The 23,799-nt window shown below is 46.2% G+C and overlaps 2 protein-coding genes across 21 annotated transcripts in view; both read left to right on the top strand.

Annotated features, from left to right (window-relative positions):
* LOC110495394 (R3H domain-containing protein 1) overlaps positions 1 to 13,561 on the top strand; it is a 52,376-nt gene extending 38,815 nt beyond the window's left edge. For 17 of the 18 annotated variants that reach the window (XM_036951643.1, XM_036951641.1, XM_036951638.1 and 14 more), the window contains 8 exons: positions 28 to 148; positions 3,085 to 3,218; positions 3,555 to 3,712; positions 5,833 to 5,936; positions 6,154 to 6,320; positions 7,487 to 7,744; positions 8,821 to 8,911; positions 11,331 to 13,561. In XM_036951643.1, coding sequence (XP_036807538.1) covers positions 28 to 148; positions 3,085 to 3,218; positions 3,555 to 3,712; positions 5,833 to 5,936; positions 6,154 to 6,320; positions 7,487 to 7,744; positions 8,821 to 8,911; positions 11,331 to 11,758 — 1,461 coding nt within the window. In that variant the 3' untranslated portion in view covers positions 11,759 to 13,561. The remainder of the gene's footprint in view (positions 1 to 27; positions 149 to 3,084; positions 3,219 to 3,554; positions 3,713 to 5,832; positions 5,937 to 6,153; positions 6,321 to 7,486; positions 7,745 to 8,820; positions 8,912 to 11,330) is intronic. The other variant, XM_036951653.1, reaches the window with a different exon arrangement.
* An 870-nt stretch (positions 13,562 to 14,431) lies between these two features.
* LOC110495395 (mucin-5AC) lies at positions 14,432 to 19,318 on the top strand. Of its 3 annotated transcripts, none has more exons than XM_036951657.1 (4): positions 14,432 to 14,626; positions 16,454 to 16,646; positions 16,742 to 16,833; positions 16,966 to 19,318. In XM_036951657.1, exons 2-4 carry the CDS (start codon positions 16,457 to 16,459, stop codon positions 19,012 to 19,014), a joined length of 2,331 nt encoding a protein of 776 aa, XP_036807552.1. In that variant the 5' UTR covers positions 14,432 to 14,626; positions 16,454 to 16,456; the 3' UTR covers positions 19,015 to 19,318. The 3 variants fall into 3 exon arrangements, with proteins under 3 accessions (XP_036807552.1, XP_036807550.1, XP_036807551.1); XM_036951655.1 differs by lacking the exon at positions 14,432 to 14,626 and adding an exon at positions 15,266 to 15,603; XM_036951656.1 differs by lacking the exon at positions 14,432 to 14,626 and adding an exon at positions 15,597 to 15,695.
* The last annotated feature ends 4,481 nt before the right edge of the window (positions 19,319 to 23,799 follow it).

Genomic DNA, 23,799 nt, shown 5'->3' on the forward strand with positions numbered 1-23,799 from the left:
CTGCTCGTTGTCCTTCCTCTCCTGTAGATGCACACATGTTACTGTGCTCCAGCCCAGGACCCCCACTCCCACTGCAACCAGCACTATCGCCCTGTCAGCCCCGTGCACTACACCAGCCCCCAGACCCAGCCTCTTCCCCAGCAGCCAGGTAAACACACACACTGCTCTCTCTCTGTGTTTGTCTTGATTAACTGAGCTGTCTCCCAGTGAGCTGCAGTATTCTGTTTCTCTGCACCCTGGGGGGGGACACAGTTGTTATCTACAGCCTCCTGCCTCAACACAGCTCTGTTTTACTGGTTGTTAGCTACAGCCTCCTGCCTCAACACAGCTCTGTTTTACTGGTTGTTAGCTACAGCCTCCTGCCTCAACACAGCTCTGTTTTACTGGTTGTTAGCTACAGCCTCCTGCCTCAACACAGCTCTGTTTTACTGGTTGTTAGCTACAGCCTCCTGCCTCAACACAGCTCTGTTTTACTGGTTGTTAGCTACAGCCTCCTGCCTCAACACAGCTCTGTTTTACTGGTTGTTAGCTACAGCCTCCTGCCTCAACACAGCTCCGTTTTACTGGTTGCCTCCTGCTGAACGCAGCACTGTGGCCATTTACTGGCTTTAATGTGGAGGAATGCTACTCTATCGTCTGTCGGGGGAATTAGGAGGCATCTCTTGGGGCTGAGCAGAGGGACAAATTAGGCTATATACTGTCTACTAGTGCATAAACAGTGGAATATCCAGACACAGTGAAAATAATGATTGTTTACAAACCACTTGCATAAGGAAGTTGCTTCTGCAATTAAACAGTTTTGCTGAAGGCTTCAGTATAAATGATGCTTGTGGGAATTGAACCTACAACCTCACCACACTCTTAACTCAGCCACACTGGACCACAGAGGTGTTGGTGATGGGAAAATCTGGACTAGAACACAGAGGTGTTGGTGATGAAGACCTGGAGTCTGGACTGGAACACAGAGGTGTTGGTGATGAAGACCAGGAGTCTGGACTGGAACACAGAGGTGTTGGTGATGAAGACCAGGAGTCTGGACTGGAACACAGAGGTGTTGGTGATGAAGACCAGGAGTCTGGACTGGAACACAGAGGTGTTGGTGATGAAGACCAGGAGTCTGGACTGGAACACAGAGGTGTTGGTGATGAAGACCTGGAAATCGGAGTGGCAGAATGCGGGGCCGGGATGCTGTCTGAGAGTTCTATGATTCTCACAGTGAACCGGTCTCTTTTTCAGCCCCTCACTTCTCTTCAGTCTCTCTCTCCTCTCCTCCAGCGGTCTCTATTCAGCCCCTCAACTCTTCTTCTCCAGCGGCCATAATGATGATGACTTCCTGTTCCTTCAGGGTCGTCATCTGTGTTATTACAATGTGTCTTTTGGGAACCGTTCAGTCCTGCAGATTACAACATAAAGGCACACTGACAATAGGCATAAAGCACCTGTTAGCAACTTCCTATTTCACCTGCTGTCCCAAGGCAATCCAATCTGTTCTGTGTGTGCTCAGGTGGAATGGTGTGTGGGGGATATAATGGGAGAGTCATTTCATGCTTGGTTTGTGAGCAGAGGTCTGGAGAGAGACTGGAGGGCGGTCAAAATAGTGTCCCGCTCCTTCACATATGAAACCATTCATTGTCTATTGGTCTCGTCTTGTTCCACTTTTCCCTCATTGGGGCTAAAGAATGTTCCGGTCACCTTTTTTACAAAAGGACGACGACGACTAATGCGGTCCCTGGATTTCTCTGTGAGAAGCAGCAGGCTGTAACCTTGACATTCAGCTGTCCACTATGGAACAAGCACCACTATTTCCTGCACCGTTTTGACTTTGCTAGAGAGACCACCCTTTTGACGTTGCTAGAGAGACCTCCCTTTTGGCGTTGCTAGAGGGACCCCCCTTTTGACGTTGCTAGAGAGACCTCCCTTTTGACGTTGCTAGAGAGACCTCCCTTTTGACGTTGCTAGAGGGACCCCCCTTTTGACGTTGCTAGAGAGACCGCCCTTTTGACGTTGCTAGAGAGACCGCCCTTTTGACGTTGCGCGAGAGACCCCCCTTTTGACGTTGCGCGAGAGACCCCCCTTTTGACGTTGCGCGAGAGACCCCCCTTTTGACGTTGCGCGAGAGACCCCCCTTTTGACGTTGCGCGAGAGACCCCCCTTTTGACGTTGCGCGAGAGACCCCCCTTTTGACGTTGCGCGAGAGACCCCCCTTTTGACGTTGCGCGAGAGACCCCCCTTTTGACGTTGCGCGAGAGACCCCCCTTTTGACGTTGCGCGAGAGACCCCCCTTTTGACGTTGCGCGAGAGACCCCCCTTTTGACGTTGCTAGAGGGACCGCCCTTTTGACGTTGCTAGAGGGACCGCCCTTTTGACGTTGCTAGAGGGACCGCCCTTTTGACGTTGCTAGAGGGACCGCCCTTTTGACGTTGCTAGAGGGACCGCCCTTTTGACGTTGCTAGAGGGACCGCCCTTTTGACGTTGCTAGAGGGACCGCCCTTTTGACGTTGCTAGAGGGACCGCCCTTTTGACGTTGCTAGAGGGACCGCCCTTTTGACGTTGCTAGAGAGACCGCCCTTTTGACGTTGCTAGAGAGACCGCCCTTTTGACGTTGCTAGAGAGACCGCCCTTTTGACGTTGCTAGAGAGACCGCCCTTTTGACGTTGCTAGAGAGACCGCCCTTTTGACGTTGCTAGAGAGACCGCCCTTTTGACGTTGCTAGAGAGACCGCCCTTTTGACGTTGCTAGAGAGACCGCCCTTTTGACGTTGCTAGAGAGACCGCCCTTTTGGCGTTGCTAGAGGGACCGCCCTTTTGGCGTTGCTAGAGGGACCGCCCTTTTGGCGTTGCTAGAGGGACCGCCCTTTTGGCGTTGCTAGAGGGACCGCCCTTTTGGCGTTGCTAGAGAGATCATCTCCCAAGACAACAGAGGCATATTAAATATGTTTCTCATTTCACTTCGGCTCATTCATTCATAGTCGTTGTGAATAGGATTAATGGCACCATTTTGTTTAAAAACAATGAATTTAAATGTTCTACATCTCACTAGATTATTTCAATAGAAGTGAATTGTAACGTCCTAATGTTACTGAAGGTTACCATGCTGTGATGCCAAATCCGCCCCAAGGCCCTCAGCATCAGAACCTGGTGAACAACCAGCAGCACAGCAATATGGGAAATCACATGACGGCCTTCATGGTCCAGTACCCTTCAATGCCGTCTTATCAGGTACGTTCTTATTGGCTTATCATTATTAAACTGTTGGGTTTTAAATAAAGAAAAAAAAATTTGATTTGTCCTTTTCTTTTGCTTTGACATGGTTTGATCTGGCTATTGTGAACATCTGGCTATTGTGAACATCTGGCTATTGTGAACATCTGGCTATTGTGAACATCTGGCTATTGTGAACATCTTGCTCTTGTGAACATCTTTGCCTGACTGAAAATCTTATAATTAGATCAACCGAACTCTGTAATGTCAGATGTCTGTATCAATTGTAAATGTAAAAAAAGAAATACTCCTGCTGAATCCTGTTCTTCCATATGGTCTGTGTGCGTGGTGCAGGTATCAATGCCCCAGGGGTCTCAGAACATGCCTCCACATCAGCAGGCATGTCAACAGCCCATGATGATCCAGAGCCATCCAAGCCAAGCTCCCATGGCCATGTCAGGCATGCAGGTTTACTACAGTGTCATGCCCCCAAATCAACACAGCACCATGAGGTAGGAACTGAGCTGTTCTGTTGTTGACAGTAGGAAGATGGACTGTGTATTAAATAGTGTTAGTAATAGTGTAAGTGTTAGGTCTGTAATGTGGTACTGTTTCATATTCCTAAGTAGTTCAACGTTGATGAAAGTGGCACAGATACCGATGTACCAACCAAACTGCCAACACCATTTACAAAAGTCCATTATAGTAGCTAGACTCTATAGAGCCCCCCCCCCCGTTCCCCCCCAGAGCCATAGTTCTCCTATAGTGTGGTTGATGAAGGGAGTTATTGCTGGTGTAGAAACCGGTCCTCATGGGAGCTGAGGTGTACTATTAAGACTGGGCTGCACTGCACCTGTTCATCAGCCTTATAAATCATCCTCCAGACTGCCCTACTAACAGACTCCACTGAGCTGAAAGTGACCTCCAGACTGCCCTACTAACAAACACTGCTGAGCTGAAAGTGACCTCCAGACTGCCCTACTAACAGACACTGCTGAGCTGAAAGTGACCTCCAGACTGCCCTACTAACAAACACTGCTGAGCTGAAAGTGACCTCCAGACTGCCCTACTAACAGACTCCTCTGAGCTGAAAGTGACCTCCAGACTGCCCTACTAACAAACTCCTCTGAGCTGAAAGTGACCTCCAGACTGCCCTACTAACAGACTCCACTGAGCTGAAAGTGACCTCCAGACTGCCCTACTAACAAACTCCTCTGAGCTGAAAGTGACCTCCAGACTGCCCTACTAACAAACTCCTCTGAGCTGAAAGTGACCTCCAGACTGCCCTACTAACAGACTCCACTGAGCTGAAAGTGACCTCCAGACTGCCCTACTAACAAACTCCTCTGAGCTGAAAGTGACCTCCAGACTGCCCTACTAACAAACTCCTCTGAGCTGAAAGTGACCTCCAGACTGCCCTACTAACAGACTCCACTGAGCTGAAAGTGACCTCCAGACTGCCCTACTAACAAACACTGCTGAGCTGAAAGTGACCTCCAGACTGCCCTACTAACAGACTCCACTGAGCTGAAAGTGACCTCCAGACTGCCCTACTAACAGACTCCACTGAGCTGAAAGTGACCTCCAGACTGCCCTACTAACAAACTCCACTGAGCTGAAAGTGACCTCCAGACTGCCCTACTAACAGACTCCTCTGAGCTGAAAGTGACCTCCAGACTGCCCTACTAACAGACTCCTCTGAGCTGAAAGTGACCTCCAGACTGCCCTACTAACAGACTCCACTGAGCTGAAAGTGACCTCCAGACTGCCCTACTAACAGACTCCACTGAGCTGAAAGTGACCTCCAGACTGCCCTACTAACAAACTCCACTGAGCTGAAAGTGACCTCCAGACTGCCCTACTAACAAACTCCACTGAGCTGAAAGTGACCTCCAGACTGCCCTACTAACAGACTCCACTGAGCTGAAAGTGACCTCCAGACTGCCCTACTAACAGACTCCTCTGAGCTGAAAGTGACCTCCAGACTGCCCTACTAACAGAAGCTCCACTGAGCTGAAAGTGACCTCCAGACTGCCCTACTAACAGACTCCTCTGAGCTGAAAATGACCTCCAGACTGCCCTACTAACAGACTCCTCTGAGCTGAAAGTGACCTCCAGACTGCCCTACTAACAGAAGCTCCACTGAGCTGAAAGTTACTTCCCTCCCTGTTGTACTGGTTCCTCTATTCCGCCCCACAGCATCAGTACTGTCAGTGTTAATATTAAGTGTCCCAAATAAACCCTATTCCCTATATAGTGCACTACTTTTAACCAGAGCCCTATGGGTACAGTACCAGGCAGCTGTAATGTCATCCTTCAGTCTGATGACAGAGTGATTCAGGTCATAAAGAGGAAATGAATGACATGTTTGTTTTTCTCATGGACTGTCACCGTTAATCAGAGATCATTAACCTACCTTTAATACAAGACTCTTTCTGAAACATTGTGTTGGGGCTCTTTAAGGGAGACTGAGAGCAAATATAAAGTGGCTGGCTGCTGGTGCTATCAATGTATTTTAATTGGCTGCTGGTGCTATCAATGTCTTTTATTTGGCTGCTGGTGCTATCAATGTCTTTTAATTGATGCCTCATAGAGCTCCATAAATATATTGACTAAGCAAGTGTCTCCACAGTCCATCGATGGGTTTCTTACCTCCTCCTGGGGCAGAGCAGATGCAGTTTCCCCGGGCTTCGTCTCCGTGTGGAACCCAGCAGCTACCAGGACAGCAGTGCTCAGGTAACATTACCTCTCAGCAACACCAAGGTCGTGGGTTCAATTCCCCCCAGGATCACACACATACTAAAATAGATACAGTTCGTTTTGAAAGACCCTTAAGTATGAGATTTAGAACCATTGAAATGGTTTTCCTGCCTTGTGTCCATCCGAGGATGGAAACGTTCCTTTGACAATGAAACTGTGATTTTGACGTTGTTGTTGTTGTAACTGTGTGTAGGTGTGCTCCCCGGTCCTCACAGTGGTGGGATGGTGATGATGCAGCTGACCCTGCCCCCTAACCACCAGCCCAGAGCCCACTCCCCTCCACAGTGGAAACACAACAGATACTACAGTCTGGATCACACACGCAGCCAGAGGTCCTCAGAACAACTAAACAACTCACAGGTAACTACTTATAACAACTAGGTAACTAACAGGTTACCCAGAACTCAGAACAACTAGACAACTAACAGGTAACTACTTATAACAACTAGGTAACTAACAGGTTACCCAGAACTCAGAACAACTAGACAACTAACAGGTAACTACTTATAACAACTAGGTAACTAACAGGTTACCCAGAACTCAGAACAACTAGACAACTAACAGGTAACTACTCAGAACAACTAGACCACTCGCAGGTAACTACTGAGCTGCTGATAATTAGAGGGTAGGGCAGGATCAGCCTGGGAGAGAGGGCAGGATCAGCCTGGGAGAGAGAGGGCAGGATCAGCCTGTGAGAGAGAGAGGGCAGGATCAGCCTGTGAGAGAGAGAGGGCAGGATCAGCCTGTGAGAGAGAGAGGGCAGGATCAGCCTGTGAGAGAGAGAGGGCAGGATCAGCCTGTGAGAGAGAGAGGGCAGGATCAGCCTGTGAGAGAGAGAGGGCAGGATCAGCCTGTGAGAGAGAGGGGGCAGGATCAGCCTGAGCGAGAGAGGGGGCAGGATCAGCCTGAGCGAGAGAGGGGGCAGGATCAGCCTGAGCGAGAGAGGGGGCAGGATCAGCCTGAGCGAGAGAGGGGGCAGGATCAGCCTGAGCGAGAGAGGGGGCAGGATCAGCCTGAGCGAGAGAGGGGGCAGGATCAGCCTGAGCGAGAGAGGGGGCAGGATCAGCCTGAGCGAGAGAGGGGGCAGGATCAGCCTGAGCGAGAGAGGGGGCAGGATCAGCCTGAGCGAGAGAGGGGGCAGGATCAGCCTGAGCGAGAGAGGGGGCAGGATCAGCCTGAGCGAGAGAGGGGGCAGGATCAGCCTGAGCGAGAGAGGGGGCAGGATCAGCCTGAGCGAGAGAGGGGGCAGGATCAGCCTGAGCGAGAGAGGGGGCAGGATCAGCCTGAGGGAGAGGGGGCAGGATGACTGATCTACACCTCTTGCATCCCAAAAAACTGCTCATTGTGTTATCAAGATAAGCGACTCCGAGCATCTTGCTCAGGCCCGTCTCTTCGAACTAGGGATACACTTTCCCTCTGATGGACTATATATATATATATATATATATATATATATATATATAAGGGTTTCTATGTCCCCTCTGACCCCACCTCCCTGTCCCTCCTTGTTTGCCTCTGTCCTATAGAACAGTCCCCAGCTGGGTGGCCCCAGCACGCCTCCAGCCCAGCCCCAAGCCCCAACCCACCAACTCACCTCCATAAAGAACCTCCGCTCGGCCGGCCTCACCCCCATCCCCATAATGACCCAGTTTCCCAGACCCTTCGGCCCAGGGCAGGCAGTGGACGGCAGATACCCATTGCTGGGTCAACCCCTCCAGTACAACCCTGCCATCAGGCCTCCGCTGATCCATGGCACACACCACATGATCCCCAACCACCACCACGTGAGTCCTCAGAACACACACATACACACACCACATGATCCCCAACCACCACCATGTGAGTCCTCAGAACACACACACACACCACATGATCCCCAACCACCACCACGTGAGTCCTCAGAACACACACACACACACCACATGATCCCCAACCACCACCATGTGAGTCCTCAGAACACACACACACACCACATGATCCCCAACCACCACCACGTGAGTCCTCAGAACACACACACACCACATGATCCCCAACCACCACCATGTGAGTCCTCAGAACACACACACACACACCACATGATCCCCAACCACCACCACGTGAGTCCTCAGAACACACACACACCACATGATCCCCAACCACCACCATGTGAGTCCTTACAAAATTACAAAAGATTTCTGCACATTTTCCCAGTAAATGACCAAGGTGATGTTGTTCCTTTTAGCGTGATATCATATATTTATGGACAATAATACACACACACACACCACATGATCCCCAACCACCAAGTGAGTCCTCAGAACACACACACACACACACCGCATGATCCCCAACCACCACCTTGTGAGTCCTCAGAACACACACACACACACACACACACACACACACCTCATGATCCCCAACCACCACGTGAGTCCTCAGAACACACACACACACACCTCATGATCCCCAACCACCACCAAGTGAGTCCTCAGAACACACACACACACACACACACACCGCATGATCCCCAACCACCACCTTGTGAGTCCTCAGAACACACACACACACACACACACACACACCTCATGATCCCCAACCACCTCGGGAGTCCTCAGAACACACACACACACACACACACCTCATGATCCCCAACCACCTCGGGAGTCCTCAGAACACACACACACACACACACACCTCATGATCCCCAACCACCTCGGGAGTCCTCAGAACACACACACACACACACACTTAACAAAGGAGCTTGTTTCATACGACAAAATGTACCAAATCTGTGACATGAAAATGTCAGATTAAAATATGAAAAAAGTAGACAAAATCTCAGTCCAGTCAACATGTCTGCCTCCTTTTCCTTTTCCCTCAGGGCCCAATGGGAATCCGGCATCATGGGGGGCGAGGGAGGAGACCACCACCTAGGAAGTCATTATCATCAGATCTTAGTGTAGGTGACCCAGGTAATAGAGAGGAGAGACCATGACCCAGGGATGGGCGAGTAGAGACCTTAGTTGTTGATCTTAAGGAGGGAGAGAGCCTACCTGTTCATGGTTGTTTGATCAATAGGACCGTGATGTTCCCGATTGTAAGAGGACTGTGAGTCTGGTTCTGGACAAGACATACATGTTCTTATTGGGGTTTATTTGCTGCAGTGTCTATTAATTGTCCAAACGCACGGCCACTTTTCCCACTATATATTGTTCTAGAATTTTAACAAGTGCCTAACTCAATGTCAGTTCCCAAACATTCTATGAAAGTATGAAAATGACCATATCTAAGTGCTCGAACATATAATGGACCTATATATTTTTAAATAATATCGTCTTTGAGAACTAATAATAACCTAATTAAAAGCTAGACGAGGATCATTTTTTAAAATGATGCATTCAGGAGTTTTGTCATGGCTTGAGGCCCCCATGTTTTTCCATTTTGTTTGTCATTCAGATAGCAGAAGCCTTGGCAAAATGTGTTGAATTGCAGGAAATTAGCTTTTAAACAACATTTTGTCCCTCAGGCCAATAGGACAGCCTCAAATGGAAGTTGGTGACCGCACCGTTGGCCAAGCCCATAGCCACACCCACCACCTAAGCCCCGTTTTGATCCAGAAAAACCCTGAATGTGCGATTAGATTATGTAACCATGTTTAGTCCCGTTTGTTTATTTTGGAGTATAAATTATAATGGTCTGTGAATGGATTCCTGTTGATCATCACACTTGAGTCTTAGAACAAGATTTTTCTAATATAATATTTATAAACAACCTAGTTTTTAAAAAAAAATACAAAAAATACAGTACCTGTCAAAAGTGTTGGACACACCTACTCATTCAAGGGTTTTTCTTTATTTTTACTATTTTCTATATTGTAGAATAATAAAGACATCAACTGAAATAACACATGGAATCATGTTGTAACCAAAAAAAGTGTTTAAACAAATCAATATATATTTTAGATTCTTCTAAGTAGCCACCCTTTGCCTTGATGACCGCTTTGCAGACTCTTGGCATTCTCTCAACCAGCTACATGAGGAATGCTTTTCCAACAGTCTAGAAGGAGTTCCCACATATGCTGAGCACTTGTTGGCTGCTTTTCCTTCACTCTGCGGTCCGACTCATCCCACACCATCTCAATTGGGTTGAGGTTGGGTGATTGTGGAGGCCTCATCACTCTCCTTCTTGGTCAAATAGCCCTTTACACAGCCTGGAGGTGTGTTGGATCATTGTCCTGTAGAAAAAACAAATTGTAGTCCCACTAAGCACAAACCCAGATGGGATGGCGTATCGCTGCAGAATGCTGTCGTAGCCATAATGGTTAAGTGTACATTGAATTCTAAATCAATCACAGACAGTGTCACTAGCAAAGCACCATCACACTACCTTCTTCATGGTGGCAACCACACATGTGGAGATCATCCGTTCACCTACTCTACGTCTCAAAGACCAATACTCTCCAGTTTGGATAATGTTCATAGCTCATGTTTCTTGGACCAAGCAAGTATGTTCTTTATTGGCTGACCTTCATGTCTTAAAGTAATGATGGACTGTTGTTGCTCTTTGCTTATTTGAGCTGTTCTTGCCATAACATGAACTTTGGTATTTTACCAAATAGGGCTATCTTCTGTATACCACCCCTACCATGTCACAACGAAACTGATTGGCTCTAACGCATTAAGAAGGAAAGAAATTCCACAAATTAACTTTCAACAAGGCACACCTGTTAATTGAAATGCATTCCAGCTCATGAAGCTGGTTGAGAGAATGCCAAGAGTGTGCAAAGCTGTCATCAAGGCAAAGGGTGGCTACTTTGAAGAATCTCAAATATAACATGTATTTTGATTTGTTTAACACTTTCTTTGGTAACTACATGATTCTATATGTGTTTCATAGTTTTGATGTCTTCACTATTATTCTACAATGTAGAAAATAAAGAAAAACCCTTGAATGAGTAGGTGTGTCCAAACTTTTGACTGGTACTGAATGTGTATATATATTCTCATTATAAACCACTTGCTGTGCACTGAAGGACCATACAGGAGTGTATTTGTTCATGTAAGAAGAAGAATTTATAGACTAGGCAGAATTCACACCTGGCTAAATAAATGAACTGGTGTACCTAGGTGTTGGGGAATATAATTATTCTCTCACATACTGGATTGGATTCCACACAGCAAGATTTTATTTTAGGAGGAAAAATGATCCGTATTGAAATCACTCTAGTAGTGTTTATTGGTCCACAATTACTCCCCAAAAACAGCTAAACTAACTGTCATCCCTGTTGCCACTAGAGATGAACAGCTTCCATTGGTCTTCATGCAGGAAGTGGTAAAAGATCATGTTGTCAATAACTGACCTGCTGAATCAATCAATTCTCTCTCTGTGCAGTGAACGGTGGAGTCCTGGAGGTGCTGGAGCTACCAGAGGGCATCAGTCGTACGGAGGCAGACTCTCTCCTGGGGGAACTGTACAGAGGAGGGGCCATGATCAAGTGGTTGTCTGAGACCCAACAGCACCAACACCAGTCTGGTGAAACCCTGCTGAAGCACTGTGGGGCTGGGGGGGACGGTAACAACGGTGACACAAACACTGACACTACTTCCTGTTCCAAACCCCCCAGTAGTAACCATAACGACCTGGCGTCCACCTACACCATCCTGGCTGTGTTTCCCTCCAGGTACGCAGCTCAGAATGCCTTGCTCAGACACAGTGGCCCTGCCGGCCCTGGGCCCCTTCTTACCACCACGTTCAAACTCAGAACTAGCAAGAGACACTCTGATGAGTTTCACAACCAGGAGAGGACCACCTCTCAATAGCAGGGTGGGGTGCTGTAGCCAGCCAACCAGGAGAGGACCACCTCTCAATAGCAGGGTGGGGTGCTGTAGCCAGCCAACCTGGAGAGGACCACCTCTCAATAGCAGGGTGGGGTGCTGTAGCCAGCCAACCTGGAGAGGACCACCTCTCAATAGCAGGGTGGGGTGCTGTAGCCAGCCAACCTGGAGAGGACTTGCTCTCAAAAGCAGGGTGGGGTGCTGTGGCCAGCCAACCAGGAGAGGACCACCTCTCAATAGCAGGGTGGGGTGATATGTTACTAGGGCCCCTGAGAGGTTGTTCTAGGGGCTCCCACGGGCTGCTATGAGGGACTGCCGGTCACGGCCCTTCGCCATGGCCCCTCCACCCCACCACCACCTCCACTGCTGCCATCGGCCAACCAATCAGACACCCCTCTTCTGCAAGCATCACTCACTAGTCTCCACTCCCCACCGGACTGACAGGCAGACTGATGGAGTATCACTCGGTTGGCATTATCTAACAGCTTCTTCACTTGAGTTGTAGAGGCTTTCTGGGAATGTGTTAATGCCTTTGGGAACGTTCTCTACTTTTTGAGATGAAAATGTGTAAAAAAGGATCGGACAACACACCAATGTTGAAACACAAAGACACAGACAGAAAAACAGGAAGTTCCAAAAGTGTCATATTTTATTTGCAGACAGAACGTGGTAAAGGAAGCAGCATGTTTTATTTAGTTTAGTTTTATGTTTGTTAAAAGCTGCAGTCAGAACACCCAAAGCAGGGAGGTACTCATTCATTACAAGAGGATAATATACCAAGTGTCTCTCATTGGACAAGAGTGTTTCTCTTTGGGCCGGATTCTGATTTTGAGATCTGCAACGGATAACTCCAGATTTCAGTTTAAAATGTCCCGTTGATTTACACGAACGCCTGAGTTGTGCCGGCGTATAATATCAAGTTAGGATTCGGCCCGTAGAGTCAGTCTCCCGTTAGCCAGTTGGTGTGCTGCTACAACAGAAGATTAGTCTTCTAGAACAAGGTTGTGTCCCAAACGGCACCCTATTTCCCTATATAGTGCACTACTTAGGTCCCATAGGGCTGTGGTCTTATGAGCCCTATGGGACCTGGTCTAAAGTAGTGCACTATCTAGCGAATAGGGTTCCATTTGGAACATAGCCCAACAGAATGGTGCCTTCTAACTGGGCTCGGGTGCCACTATCCACCCCTCTCCCCAACACCCCTAAAGACAAGACATCCCATCCAATTCCATTTGTATAAACCCTGACCCACCGATTTCTTTCACAATGAATCATCACTGATATGGTAGCTAAATTATTCTCACTTTTCTACACAGTAAATGGTATCTTTGCACTGGCACAAGGGAGAAATGTTTGTTTTGATAGTGGTTTATCGTTTTTAAGGAAAAGAGGAGAAGAACCTTGGTGCATCTCATTGATGGTTTATTCTATTTGAGCTATTCTAAAATGAATGTCCTTCTCACCAACCTCCTCCAACCCTCTCTGTTCAGTCCACCCATTCCCTGCTTATGTATCAAATGGCATTCCCTATGGGCCCTGGTCAAAAGTAGTGCACTATATAGGGTGGCCAGGCCAAATTCCTTTCATGTTTAGTTCGTTTTACCGTTCGTATCCTATCAGAAGGGTCACTGGAAAAGTGTGCATTATTCACAACACAACCCCCATCACACCCAAACAAATGTCTATTTAAGATGGTTGTTGTTGGTGGTGGATTCAGGAGAGATGTCCAGTCTGCTGGTGCAAGATGTTTTTATTTCTGTTTGAAACCAATAAATGTTTACACCAAAACCATGTGCTTTGTCATTTCAACAACACTCCTGCCGTTTGACAAAATATGAGATTCTTTCTGCTTGCTTCATTACCACCATACAAGACATAGTGTCTTCATGGGGTGTTGGGCCACCATGAGCCAGAACTGTTTCAATGCACCTCGGCATAGATTATACAAGTGTCGAACTCTGTCGGAGGGATGCAACGCCATTATTCCAACATTTGGTGTTTTGTTGATGGTGGAAAATGCTGTTTCATTCACTTCTCCAGAATCTCCCAAAAGTGTTCAATTTGGTCGCTATCTGGTGACAGACTGCCATGGCATATGGTTTAGATCGTTTTTCATGCTCATCAAACCATTCCGTGACCACTTGTGCATGGGGACATTGTCATCCTAAGGAGGCATAGCCATGGTTACCAAAATAATGACCTGCCCAGCATTTTTTTTATTCACTTTAGCATGATGGGATGTTAATTGAACCACACCTGTGTGGAAGCACCAGCTTTCAATATACTTTGTATCCCTCATTTACTTTAGTGTTTTCATTATTTTGGCAGTTACCTGTATAATTTATCATATTAGCTACAGTAATTGTGTTCTTGTATAAACATTGAATTTAACATGGTTTGTTCTCCGTATGATATCATCATCCAACGTAACATATAAAAGCCCCAGAGAAACGCTACCTTCAATATTGTGGTTGTCATCCTACAAGGAGAATCTGTGATATATGTTTGTTTCTTGTACCGATAGTATGAACAGAATTTCAAGATTGGAGCGACAGTGCCCACTGGTGGACTTGTTGTTATTACTTTTTCACTACCCCAGATGCTCAACTCGGCGGAAAATCTGTCTTCCTCCAGTAGGTGGCGTATGTTCATTGTTTCGCGCATCAAGCAAACTATAATTTGTACGGAGATGTGCGTTTACACATGTTGACCATACTTGCTACAAAGTTACAGAACGGTAAACCAACAACTACACAAACTGAAATTGGATACATTGTAAACGCAGGTTCAACGAGAAAAAAAACTTGGCGGGCTAATAGACATTTTTTTTGGAGCATCTGATGACCTAACGTGGTGAGTGATGAACATGAACTTCTCTGGTCGCTGTACTGTTCTGTCAAATCCTCCCACATGTTTCTAGTATGACCAGCGGTTTTCAGTAACAAGTATTTATGTATTTATTCAGTTGGCATATTGGCAGGTTTGATAGCTTCTAGCGTAGTGTTTTTATATGCAATGCGATCTCCTCGTAACAGTCAGTGTTCACGGGTGTCCTGACGAGAAGGAAAACGTTTATAACTATGTCAGGCAAAGTCGGGCATTATCAGCTCATTGTTATGGATGTATCTTAATGAGTTGAACAGCTAACAAGTTACTTTGCTGTTATTCTGTCTGCAGACTAGGTCGTGATTGTGTTCGTCGTAGCTGGCTGGCAAACAAGAAATAGTACGTTATGGCAACGGAGCATAAGGACGAACGACTGGGTCGCGTCTCTAGCAACCAACATATGAGAAAGTATGAATTCGCTTATATAAATGAAAATATAAACGAAACACATTTTATTTCAACCGGTAAATATGTGCTTCGTATTGTTTTCTTTGGCAACTGTTGTATAAGCGGGATAAACAGCTTAAACAAACGCAACGGAATAAACGTTATTCTTGGTGCGGAGGTGGTGACTGTGTGTAGCCGTAGTTGGCTCGGAGGCGTTTACGTATCCTTACGTATCCACCAATCCACAGAACGGATAGGCGGGAGCTAGACAGCCCGCGGTGGCGCGTTGGGCGGAGAGACCTGTAATTATCTTGTTATGCAGCGATCAAAACAACTGGGACTTCAGTGAGTTTTAAACAAGATCACTGACCTCATGATTTGATATCGTATTTTTCAGAGATCCCAGTTGTTTTGAACTCGGCATCAGTATGTCTATAATTATTGAGTAGACGCAGGTCTAGCATCCGCGTATCCACCTGAAATCCATAAAGCAGAAATGCTAAACTGACCTTAGATCAGGCATTCTACTCCGATTCACACATCGAAACCGAAACAAGGTAAATGCGTTTGGTTTTTATATTGTCAATGGCAGTCGACATATACTACATCTCGCTCTGAGTTGAAATTAGTGTTGTTTAAACTGAAACGGGTAAGTTCTACTTCATGCATGATAGATCCAGTTTTCTACTAAGTTATGGCATGATTTAGGGTGCGTTCGTAAATTCACTCTGGCTATCTACTCCGATTTCAGAGCACTCTCGTCTGAGTGCCAGAACGAACGCTCAACACCGGTTAAATATGACCGGTGTCAGTCAACGTCAAAATATTTTTTTTTGCCAGCAGCACAGTTACAGTCACCAATGCTCTAGATAACATGACAACCGCCTAACCAGCTCTGCTAAGTTGAGTAAAATGGTCAGAGTGATTCTTGTCTGGACGTAGCTAGCAAGCTAGCTAACTTTAGCCAGTTAGCTTGGGTGCGTGACTGCCGTTGTGTGGTCATAACGCTCGGATCAACCCCACTCCTGACCAGAGCCTCCAGTGTGGCTCTAAACGCGCATAGAGCAAAACGCTTTGAATTTACGAACGCCCAGAGGCCACTCAGACACTCCAGAGTGAATTTACGAATACCCAGAGGCCAATCAGACACTCCAGAGTGAATTTATGAACACCCAGAGGCCAATCAGACACTTCAGAGTGAATTTACGAACACCCAGAGGCCAATCAGACACTCCAGAGTGAATTTACGAACACCCAGAGGCCAATCAGATGCTCCAGAGTGAATTTACGAACGCCCAGAGGCCACTCAGACACTCCAGAGTGAATTTATGAACACCTAGAGGACATAGTCATAGATAGGCTAAACCTCCACATGACCATGGTTTATTTGCATACCATTCATTCTAGGTGATGAACCTCTCAGAGGAGAACAGGACGGTCGTGGTCTCTGGTGTACCAGACACACTGTCCAGCAGCCGCATGGCAGACAAACTGGTTATTCACTTCCAGAGCTCCAGAAGCCACGGAGGAGATGTAGAAAACATCAAGTACCCGACCAGCTTCAAGGGGGTGGCTTTTGTTACATTTGAAAACACCAGAGGTAACAGAAATACTGTAACAAAAGTCTTCTTAGCTGGGATGTAGTTTTGTTACATATATGCCTATAGATCATAACAACAAAATGTATTGTAACAGATGCTGAGATGGTAATCAGAAAGAAGCAGATAATGTGTGACAAGGAGTTCCCTCAAGACTACCCTATCACTGTCTTCAAATTCACCCAAGACGTGAGTACAGTCAAGCAATCAGATCAATCAACAGTAAATCAATACAGTAAATGTTTCTATTCCAGCATGGAAGGAACAGTAGCACACAGTCCAGTACACATACTGACTGATCCTATATTCATCATGTCATAGGTGTTGTTCTACGTGAACGCTAAAGTGGACCTGTCAATCTTCGGTGACGAGGAACAGCAGGAGACCGTGATCCAAAGCTTGCAGTCTGCTCACAGATCAGTGAGGATCTGCCTTCTACCCAGCCAGGAGGGTAAAGCTTCAGTGGAGGGACCCTTCTCTGCCATCAGGGACCTGAGAGAGGACCTGCTCCAGCAGGCCACTGCCAGCAGCAGCGGTCACCCAGGGGAGAAGCACGGGGCTCCATGGAGCTCTGGTTACTCCCTGACCTCAGTGGCAGCAGGGAATGGGGTATCCCAGGTCAGCATCAGTCACCCAGGGGAGAAGCACAGGGCTCCATCGAGCTCTGGTTACTCCCTGACCTCAGTGGCAGCAGGGAATGGCGTATCCCAGGTCAGCAGCAGTCATGCCTGGGAAAAGCACAGAGCTCCATCTCCATTAAGCCATGATCATTCCCTGAGCTCTGTGGTAGCAGAGAGTAGGTCTTCCAGGGTCAGATCTGGTGATGGTGCTGAGGTGGACTTCCGGGTCAGCCGTTACACCTGGGAGAAGAAGAACAGGGCAGCTCCATCAAGCGCTGATCAATCTCTGTCAAGTTCTGTGGCAGGAGGGAGTGGGGCTTCTACAATAAATCAATCCTTGGAAAAGCACTGCAGTGCAGCTCCAAGCGCTGATCAATCTCTGAGCTCCATGGCATCAGGGAGTGGGGAATCCAAGGTCCTCAGCAGCAGTCACACATTAGAGAAGTACATCGCTCCATCAAGCTCTGATCAATCTCTGAGCTCCATGGCACCAGGGAGTGGGGAATCCAAGGTCATCAGCAGCAGTCACACATTAGAGAAGTACATCACTCCATCAAGCTCTGATCAATCTCTGAGCTCCATGGCATCAGGGAGTGGGGAATCCAAGGTCCTCAGCAGCAGTCACACATTAGAGAAGTACATCGCTCCATCAAGCGCTGATCAATCTCTGAGCTCCATGGCACCAGGGAGTGGGGAATCCAAGGTCATCAGCAGCAGTCACACATTAGAGAAGTACATCGCTCCATCAAGCGCTGATCAATCTCTGAGCTCCATGGCATCAGGGAGTGGGGAATCCAAGGTCATCAGCAGCAGTCACACATTAGAGAAGTACATCGCTCCATCAAGCGCTGATCAATCTCTGAGCTCCATGGCATCAGGGAGTGGGGAATCCAAGGTCCTCGGCAGCAGTCACACATTAGAGAAGTACATCACTCCGTCAAGCTCTGATCAATCTCTGAGCTCCATGGCATCAGGGAGTGGGGAATCCAAGGTCCTCAGCAGCAGTCACACATTAGAGAAGTACATCGCTCCATCAAGCTCTGATTCTCTGAGCTCCATGGCACCAGGGAGTGGGGAATCCAAGTTCCTCAGCAGCAGTCACACATTAGAGAAGTACATCGCTCCATCAAGCGCTGATCAATCTCTGAGCTCCATGGCACCAGGGAGTGGAGAATCCAAGGTCCTCAGCAGCAGTCACACATTAGAGAAGTACATCGCTCCATCAAGCTCTGATCAATCTCTGTCAAGCCCAGTGGCAGCAGGAACTTCCAAGGTCAGCTCAGGTGGTGATGTTGACATGGAAGAGGAGTCCACGTGGGTGGACACAAACCTATTTCTTTACATTCAGAGATTTTCTAAAGACCAGTTTGACCAATGCTTTAGGAACCACGGTGTGTCAGCTGTGTTCGGTGACAATGACGTGGCCGACCTGACTCTGATATCGCTGAGAGGAGGACGCGACAGCAAGGGTCTCTCTGAAGTCCAACTGACCATATCAGAGCTGACTTATTTGGTCGCTGTGTGGCAGTCAACCCTGAGAATCCACACGATAGACTACAGAAGGCAGGACCTGCGTGAGAGACAGAGGCTGCTGCAGATCTGTGCCGAGGTGAACACCCTTTATGAAGACGTTCTGTACGTGCAGAAGGAGCTCGGTGTCCGGGTCATCGGTCCCTCTATTTCCAGTCATCTCTTTACTGAGTGGGTGAAGGATCGAATGGATCAACCGCATAAAGAGGACTTCTTGTAGTGGTGGTCAGAATGTGGATCATTTTACCGTTCTGCAATAGCAGCTAGTGCACGAAGAGCTTTTTTGCGCGGTATATATTGATAGCACTGTGAGATGTTTTCAAGAGATTTCTGTGACAACTAACTAGAATTGAGTTTGTGTTATTTGCTGTGTCTCAACAAGGATGCTGTTTTGTGTCAAGCTAGCCATGAGGGCATAACGAGATAATAGACTAGAAACTACATGTTAATGAGTCAACACTAGAGGGTGCTGTTGTACCGAATATACACAATTTGTTCCATTAAATAAATTATTTCTGTGTCCTGACTGTCGATCCACCTGTGTATTTATTTGGGACTGTAAGCCACCACCTCAGCTGAGATCATGCATGGGACAAATTAACTGTGTCATCAAGGCCAATATCTCCTGCCCCAACCATGATTGACTAAGTACAGTACCAGTCAAACGTTTGGACACGCCCATTTTCTACATTGTAGAATAATAGTGAAGACATCAAGACTATGAAATAACACATATGGAATAATGTAGTAACCAAAAAAGTGTTAAACAAATCAAAATATATTTTATATTTGCATTTCTTCAAAGTACCCACCCGCCAGGTCGCTGTTGTAAATGAGAACTTGTTCTCAAATAGTCTACCTGGTTAAATAAAGGTGAAATAAAACATATTTTTTTAAAAAAGGTTTATTACCTTGACGACAGCTTTGCACATTCTTGGCATTCTCTCAACCAGCTTCATGAGGTATTTAACAGGTGTGTTCAATTAACAGGTGTGCCTTGTTAAAAGTTAATTTGTGGAATTTCTGTCCTTCGTAATGTGCTTGAGCCAATCAGTTGTGCTGTGACAAGGTAGTGGTGGTATACAGAAGATAGCCCTGTTTGGTACAATACCAAGTCCATATTATGGCAAGAACAGCTCAAATAAGCAAATAGGAACGACAGTCCATCATTACTTTAAGACATGAAGGTCAGTCAATCTGGAAAATGTAAGAACTTTGAAAGTTCAGCTGCAAAAACCATCAAGAGCTATGATGAAACTGTCTCTCACGAGGACCGCTACAGGAAAGGAAGACCCAGAGTTCCCTCTACTGTAGAGGTTAAGGTCATTAGTTACAGTAACTGCACCTCAGATTGCAACCCAAATAAATGCTTCACAGACTTCAAGTAAGAAACACATCTCAACATCAACTGTTCAGAGGAGACTGCGTGAATCAGGCCTTCATGGAAGAATTGCTGCAAAGAAACCACTACTAAAGGACACCAATAAGAAGAAGAGACTTGCTTGGGCCAGGAAATATGAGCAATGGACATTAGACCTTGGAAATCTGTCGTTTGGTCTGATGAGTCCAAATGTGAGATTTTTGGTTCCAACCGCCGTGTCTTTCTGAGATGCAGAGAAGGTGAACGGATGATCTCCGCATGTGTGGTTCCCACTGTGAAGTGTGAAGGTGTGACGGGTGGGGGTGTTTTGGCTGATGACACTGTCAGTGATGTATTTAGAATTCATGGCACACTTAACCGGCATGGCTACCTCAGCATTCTGCAGCGATACGCCATCCCATCTGGTTTTCACTTATTGGGACTATCATTTTATTTTATTTTTCAGTAGGGCAATAGCCCAACACATCTCCAGGCTGTGTAAGGGCTATTTGAACAAGAAGGAGAGTGATGGATTGCTGCATCAGATGACCTGGCCTCCACAATCACCTGATCTCAATGGAGTTTAATTAGGAACTCCTTAGGAACTCCTTCAAGACTGTTGGACAAGCATTCCAGGTGAAGCTGGTTGAGAGAATACCAAGAATGTGCCAAGCTGTCATCAAGGAAAGGGTGACTACTTTGAAGAATATAAAATATATGTTGATTTGTTTTACACTTTCTTTTGGTTACTACATGATTTCATATGTGTTTTTTCATAGTGTTGATGTCTTCACTATTATTCTACAATGTAGAAAATAGTAAAAATCCTTGAATGAGTAGGTGTGTCCAAACTTTTGACTGGTACTGTATGTCATCAAGGCCAATATCTTTCGTCCCAATCTCATAACTATGCACAGTGCATTCGGAAAGTATTCAGACCCCTTGACTTTTTCCAAATTTTGTTACGTTACAGCCTTGTTCTAAAATGTATTCATAATTTTTTTTTTTTCTATCGTCAATCTACACACAATACCCCATAATGACAAAGCAAAAACTAGTTTGTAGAAATACCCATTTAAATAAGTATTCAGACCCTTTACTCAGTACTTTGTTGAAACACCTTTGGCAGCGATTATAGCCTTTTTGGGTATGACGCTACAAGCTTGGCATACACATTCAGAGACTTGTCCCGAAGCAACTCCTGCGTTGTCTTGTCTGTTTGCTTTGGGTCGTTGTCCTGTTGGAAGGTGAACTTTCGCCCCAGTCTGAGATCCTGAGCTTTCTGGAGCAGGTTTTCATAAAGGATCTCTCTGTACTTTGCTCCGTTCATCTTTCCTTGGATCCTGACTAGTCTCCCAGTCCCTGCCGCTGAAAAGCATCCCCACAGCATGATGCTGCCACCAGTAGGAATGGTGCCAGGTTTCCTCCAGACATGACACTTGGCATTCAGGCCAAAGTGTTCAATCTTGTTTCTCATGGTCTGAGAGTCCTTTAGGTGCCTTTTGGCAAACTCCAAGCGGGCTGCGATGTGCCTTTTACTGAGGAGTGGCCACTCTACATAGATGCTTGTCCTTCTGAAAGGTTCTCTCATCTCCACAGAGGAACTCTGGAGCACTTTCAGGGTGACCATCATTTTTTTTGGTCACCTCCCTGACCAAGGCCTTTCTCCCCCAATTGCTCCATTTGGCTGGGCGACCAGCTCTAGATGGAGGCCACTGTGTTCTTGGGGACCTTCAATGCTGCAGAAATGTTTTGGTACCCTTCCCCAGATCTGTGCCTCGACACAATCCTGTCTCTGAGCTCTACGGACAATTCCTTCGACCACAAGGCTTGGTTTTTGCTCTGACATGCACTGCCAACTGTGGGACCTTATATAGACAGGTGTGTGACTTTCCAAATCATGTCCAACCAATTGAATTTACCACAGGTGGACTCCAGTCAAGTTGTAAAAACATCTCAAGGATGATCAGTGGAAACAGGATGAACCTGAGCTCAATTTCAAGTCTCATAGCAAAGGGTCTGAATACTTATGTAAATAAAATATATATATATATTTTTTATATAGAAATGTGAGAACATTTCTAAAAACCTGTTTTTGCAGTGTCATTATGGGTTGTTGTGTGTAGATTGATGATGAAAATGTCAATTTTGATGAAAAAATCAATTTTATAATAAACCTTTAATGTAGCAAAATGTGGAAAAAGTCAAGGGGTATGAATACTTTCCGAATGCACTTTACAGTATGTCATCATGGCCAATATCTCCCATCCCAACCTCATGATTAACTATGTCATCATGGCCAATATCTCCCATCCCAACCTCATGATTAACTATATCATCATGGCCAATATCTCCCATCCCAACCTCATGATTTAACTATGTCATCATGGCCAATATCTCCCATCCCAACCTCATGATTAACTATATCATCATGGCCAATATCTCCCATCCCAACCTCATGATTAACTATGTCATCATGGCCAATATCTCCCATCCCAACCTCATGATTAACTATGTCATCAAGGCCAATATATCCCATCCCAACCTCATGATTAACTATGTCATCATGGCCAATATCTCCCATCCCAACCTCATGATTAACTATGTCATCAAGGCCAATATCTCACATCCCAACCTCATGATTAACTATGTCATCAAGGCCAATATCTCCCATCCCAACCTCATGATTAACTATGTCATCAAGGCCAATATCTCCCATCCCAACCTCGTGATTTTGTGTGGTTCTCCTCTCATGCAACAGGCCGGATCTCTGTCCCCTTTGACATTTCTTTCATGCTTGTTTTCATTTTGTGGTCATCTGGTATCAGAGCACGTTATGGAACGGGTCAACACAAGGCGGACAAAATGTTTATTATTTTCATGTACAACCTCTTTCTGGGCTTAGTTGTAGTCAATTAGCAGTGTGCAAATTATTTCAATTATGTTCCGACCATCCGCTCTGACCCGAAATGGTCCCGCTGCTGAATCTAGTTGCCTACCCCTGTCATATAAGATCAACTATGATTTGCTTTCATACACAAATGGCATCTTCTTCCACACAGGGGTTCACCCAATGACGATTTAATGGGCAGGCTAGGCAGCCAGGCTAAAGTCTAGGAACACAGTAACGTGTTTTGTCATTCTACACCAAGCTTTGTTCTTGGTACAATGTTTTTCCCTTGCACAGCAGTTTCATTTGTTTTTGGCAACTGTTCTTTAAACATGTTGCTAGTGGTGATTTGAATACATTCCCAATTGAACCCGTCCCTTAATTAAGAAGACAAGCTCATAACTAATACCTCTGAAGTCATTCAAATAGCAGATGCTTGACCCATAAATCCTCATTATTACTGCTGTTGATTAATAGATATATTCAGGTCAGTATTTGTATAATTTTAATCTGTAGGCAGCCTGTTCTCTACACAACCGTGTCTGGTACAGTGTGGTTCATTTGGGATCTTTGGCATTCCCACCAAGGTCCATGACTATGTTTGGAATCTTTATTTCTCCCTCAAAAAGGACAAGTGGACCAATTATAACGTTTGTACTATGGGGGATAGTAGATTGACAGAAGCTAGTGTTTTTTCTGTTGGTTAGGCCTACTCGTCTGGTTGGCTGATGAAAGTACATGTGGACAGTTCTTCT

Source organism: Oncorhynchus mykiss, chromosome 18 (assembly GCF_013265735.2).
Source record: "Oncorhynchus mykiss isolate Arlee chromosome 18, USDA_OmykA_1.1, whole genome shotgun sequence".
Classification (NCBI taxonomy): Eukaryota; Metazoa; Chordata; class Actinopteri; order Salmoniformes; family Salmonidae; genus Oncorhynchus; species Oncorhynchus mykiss.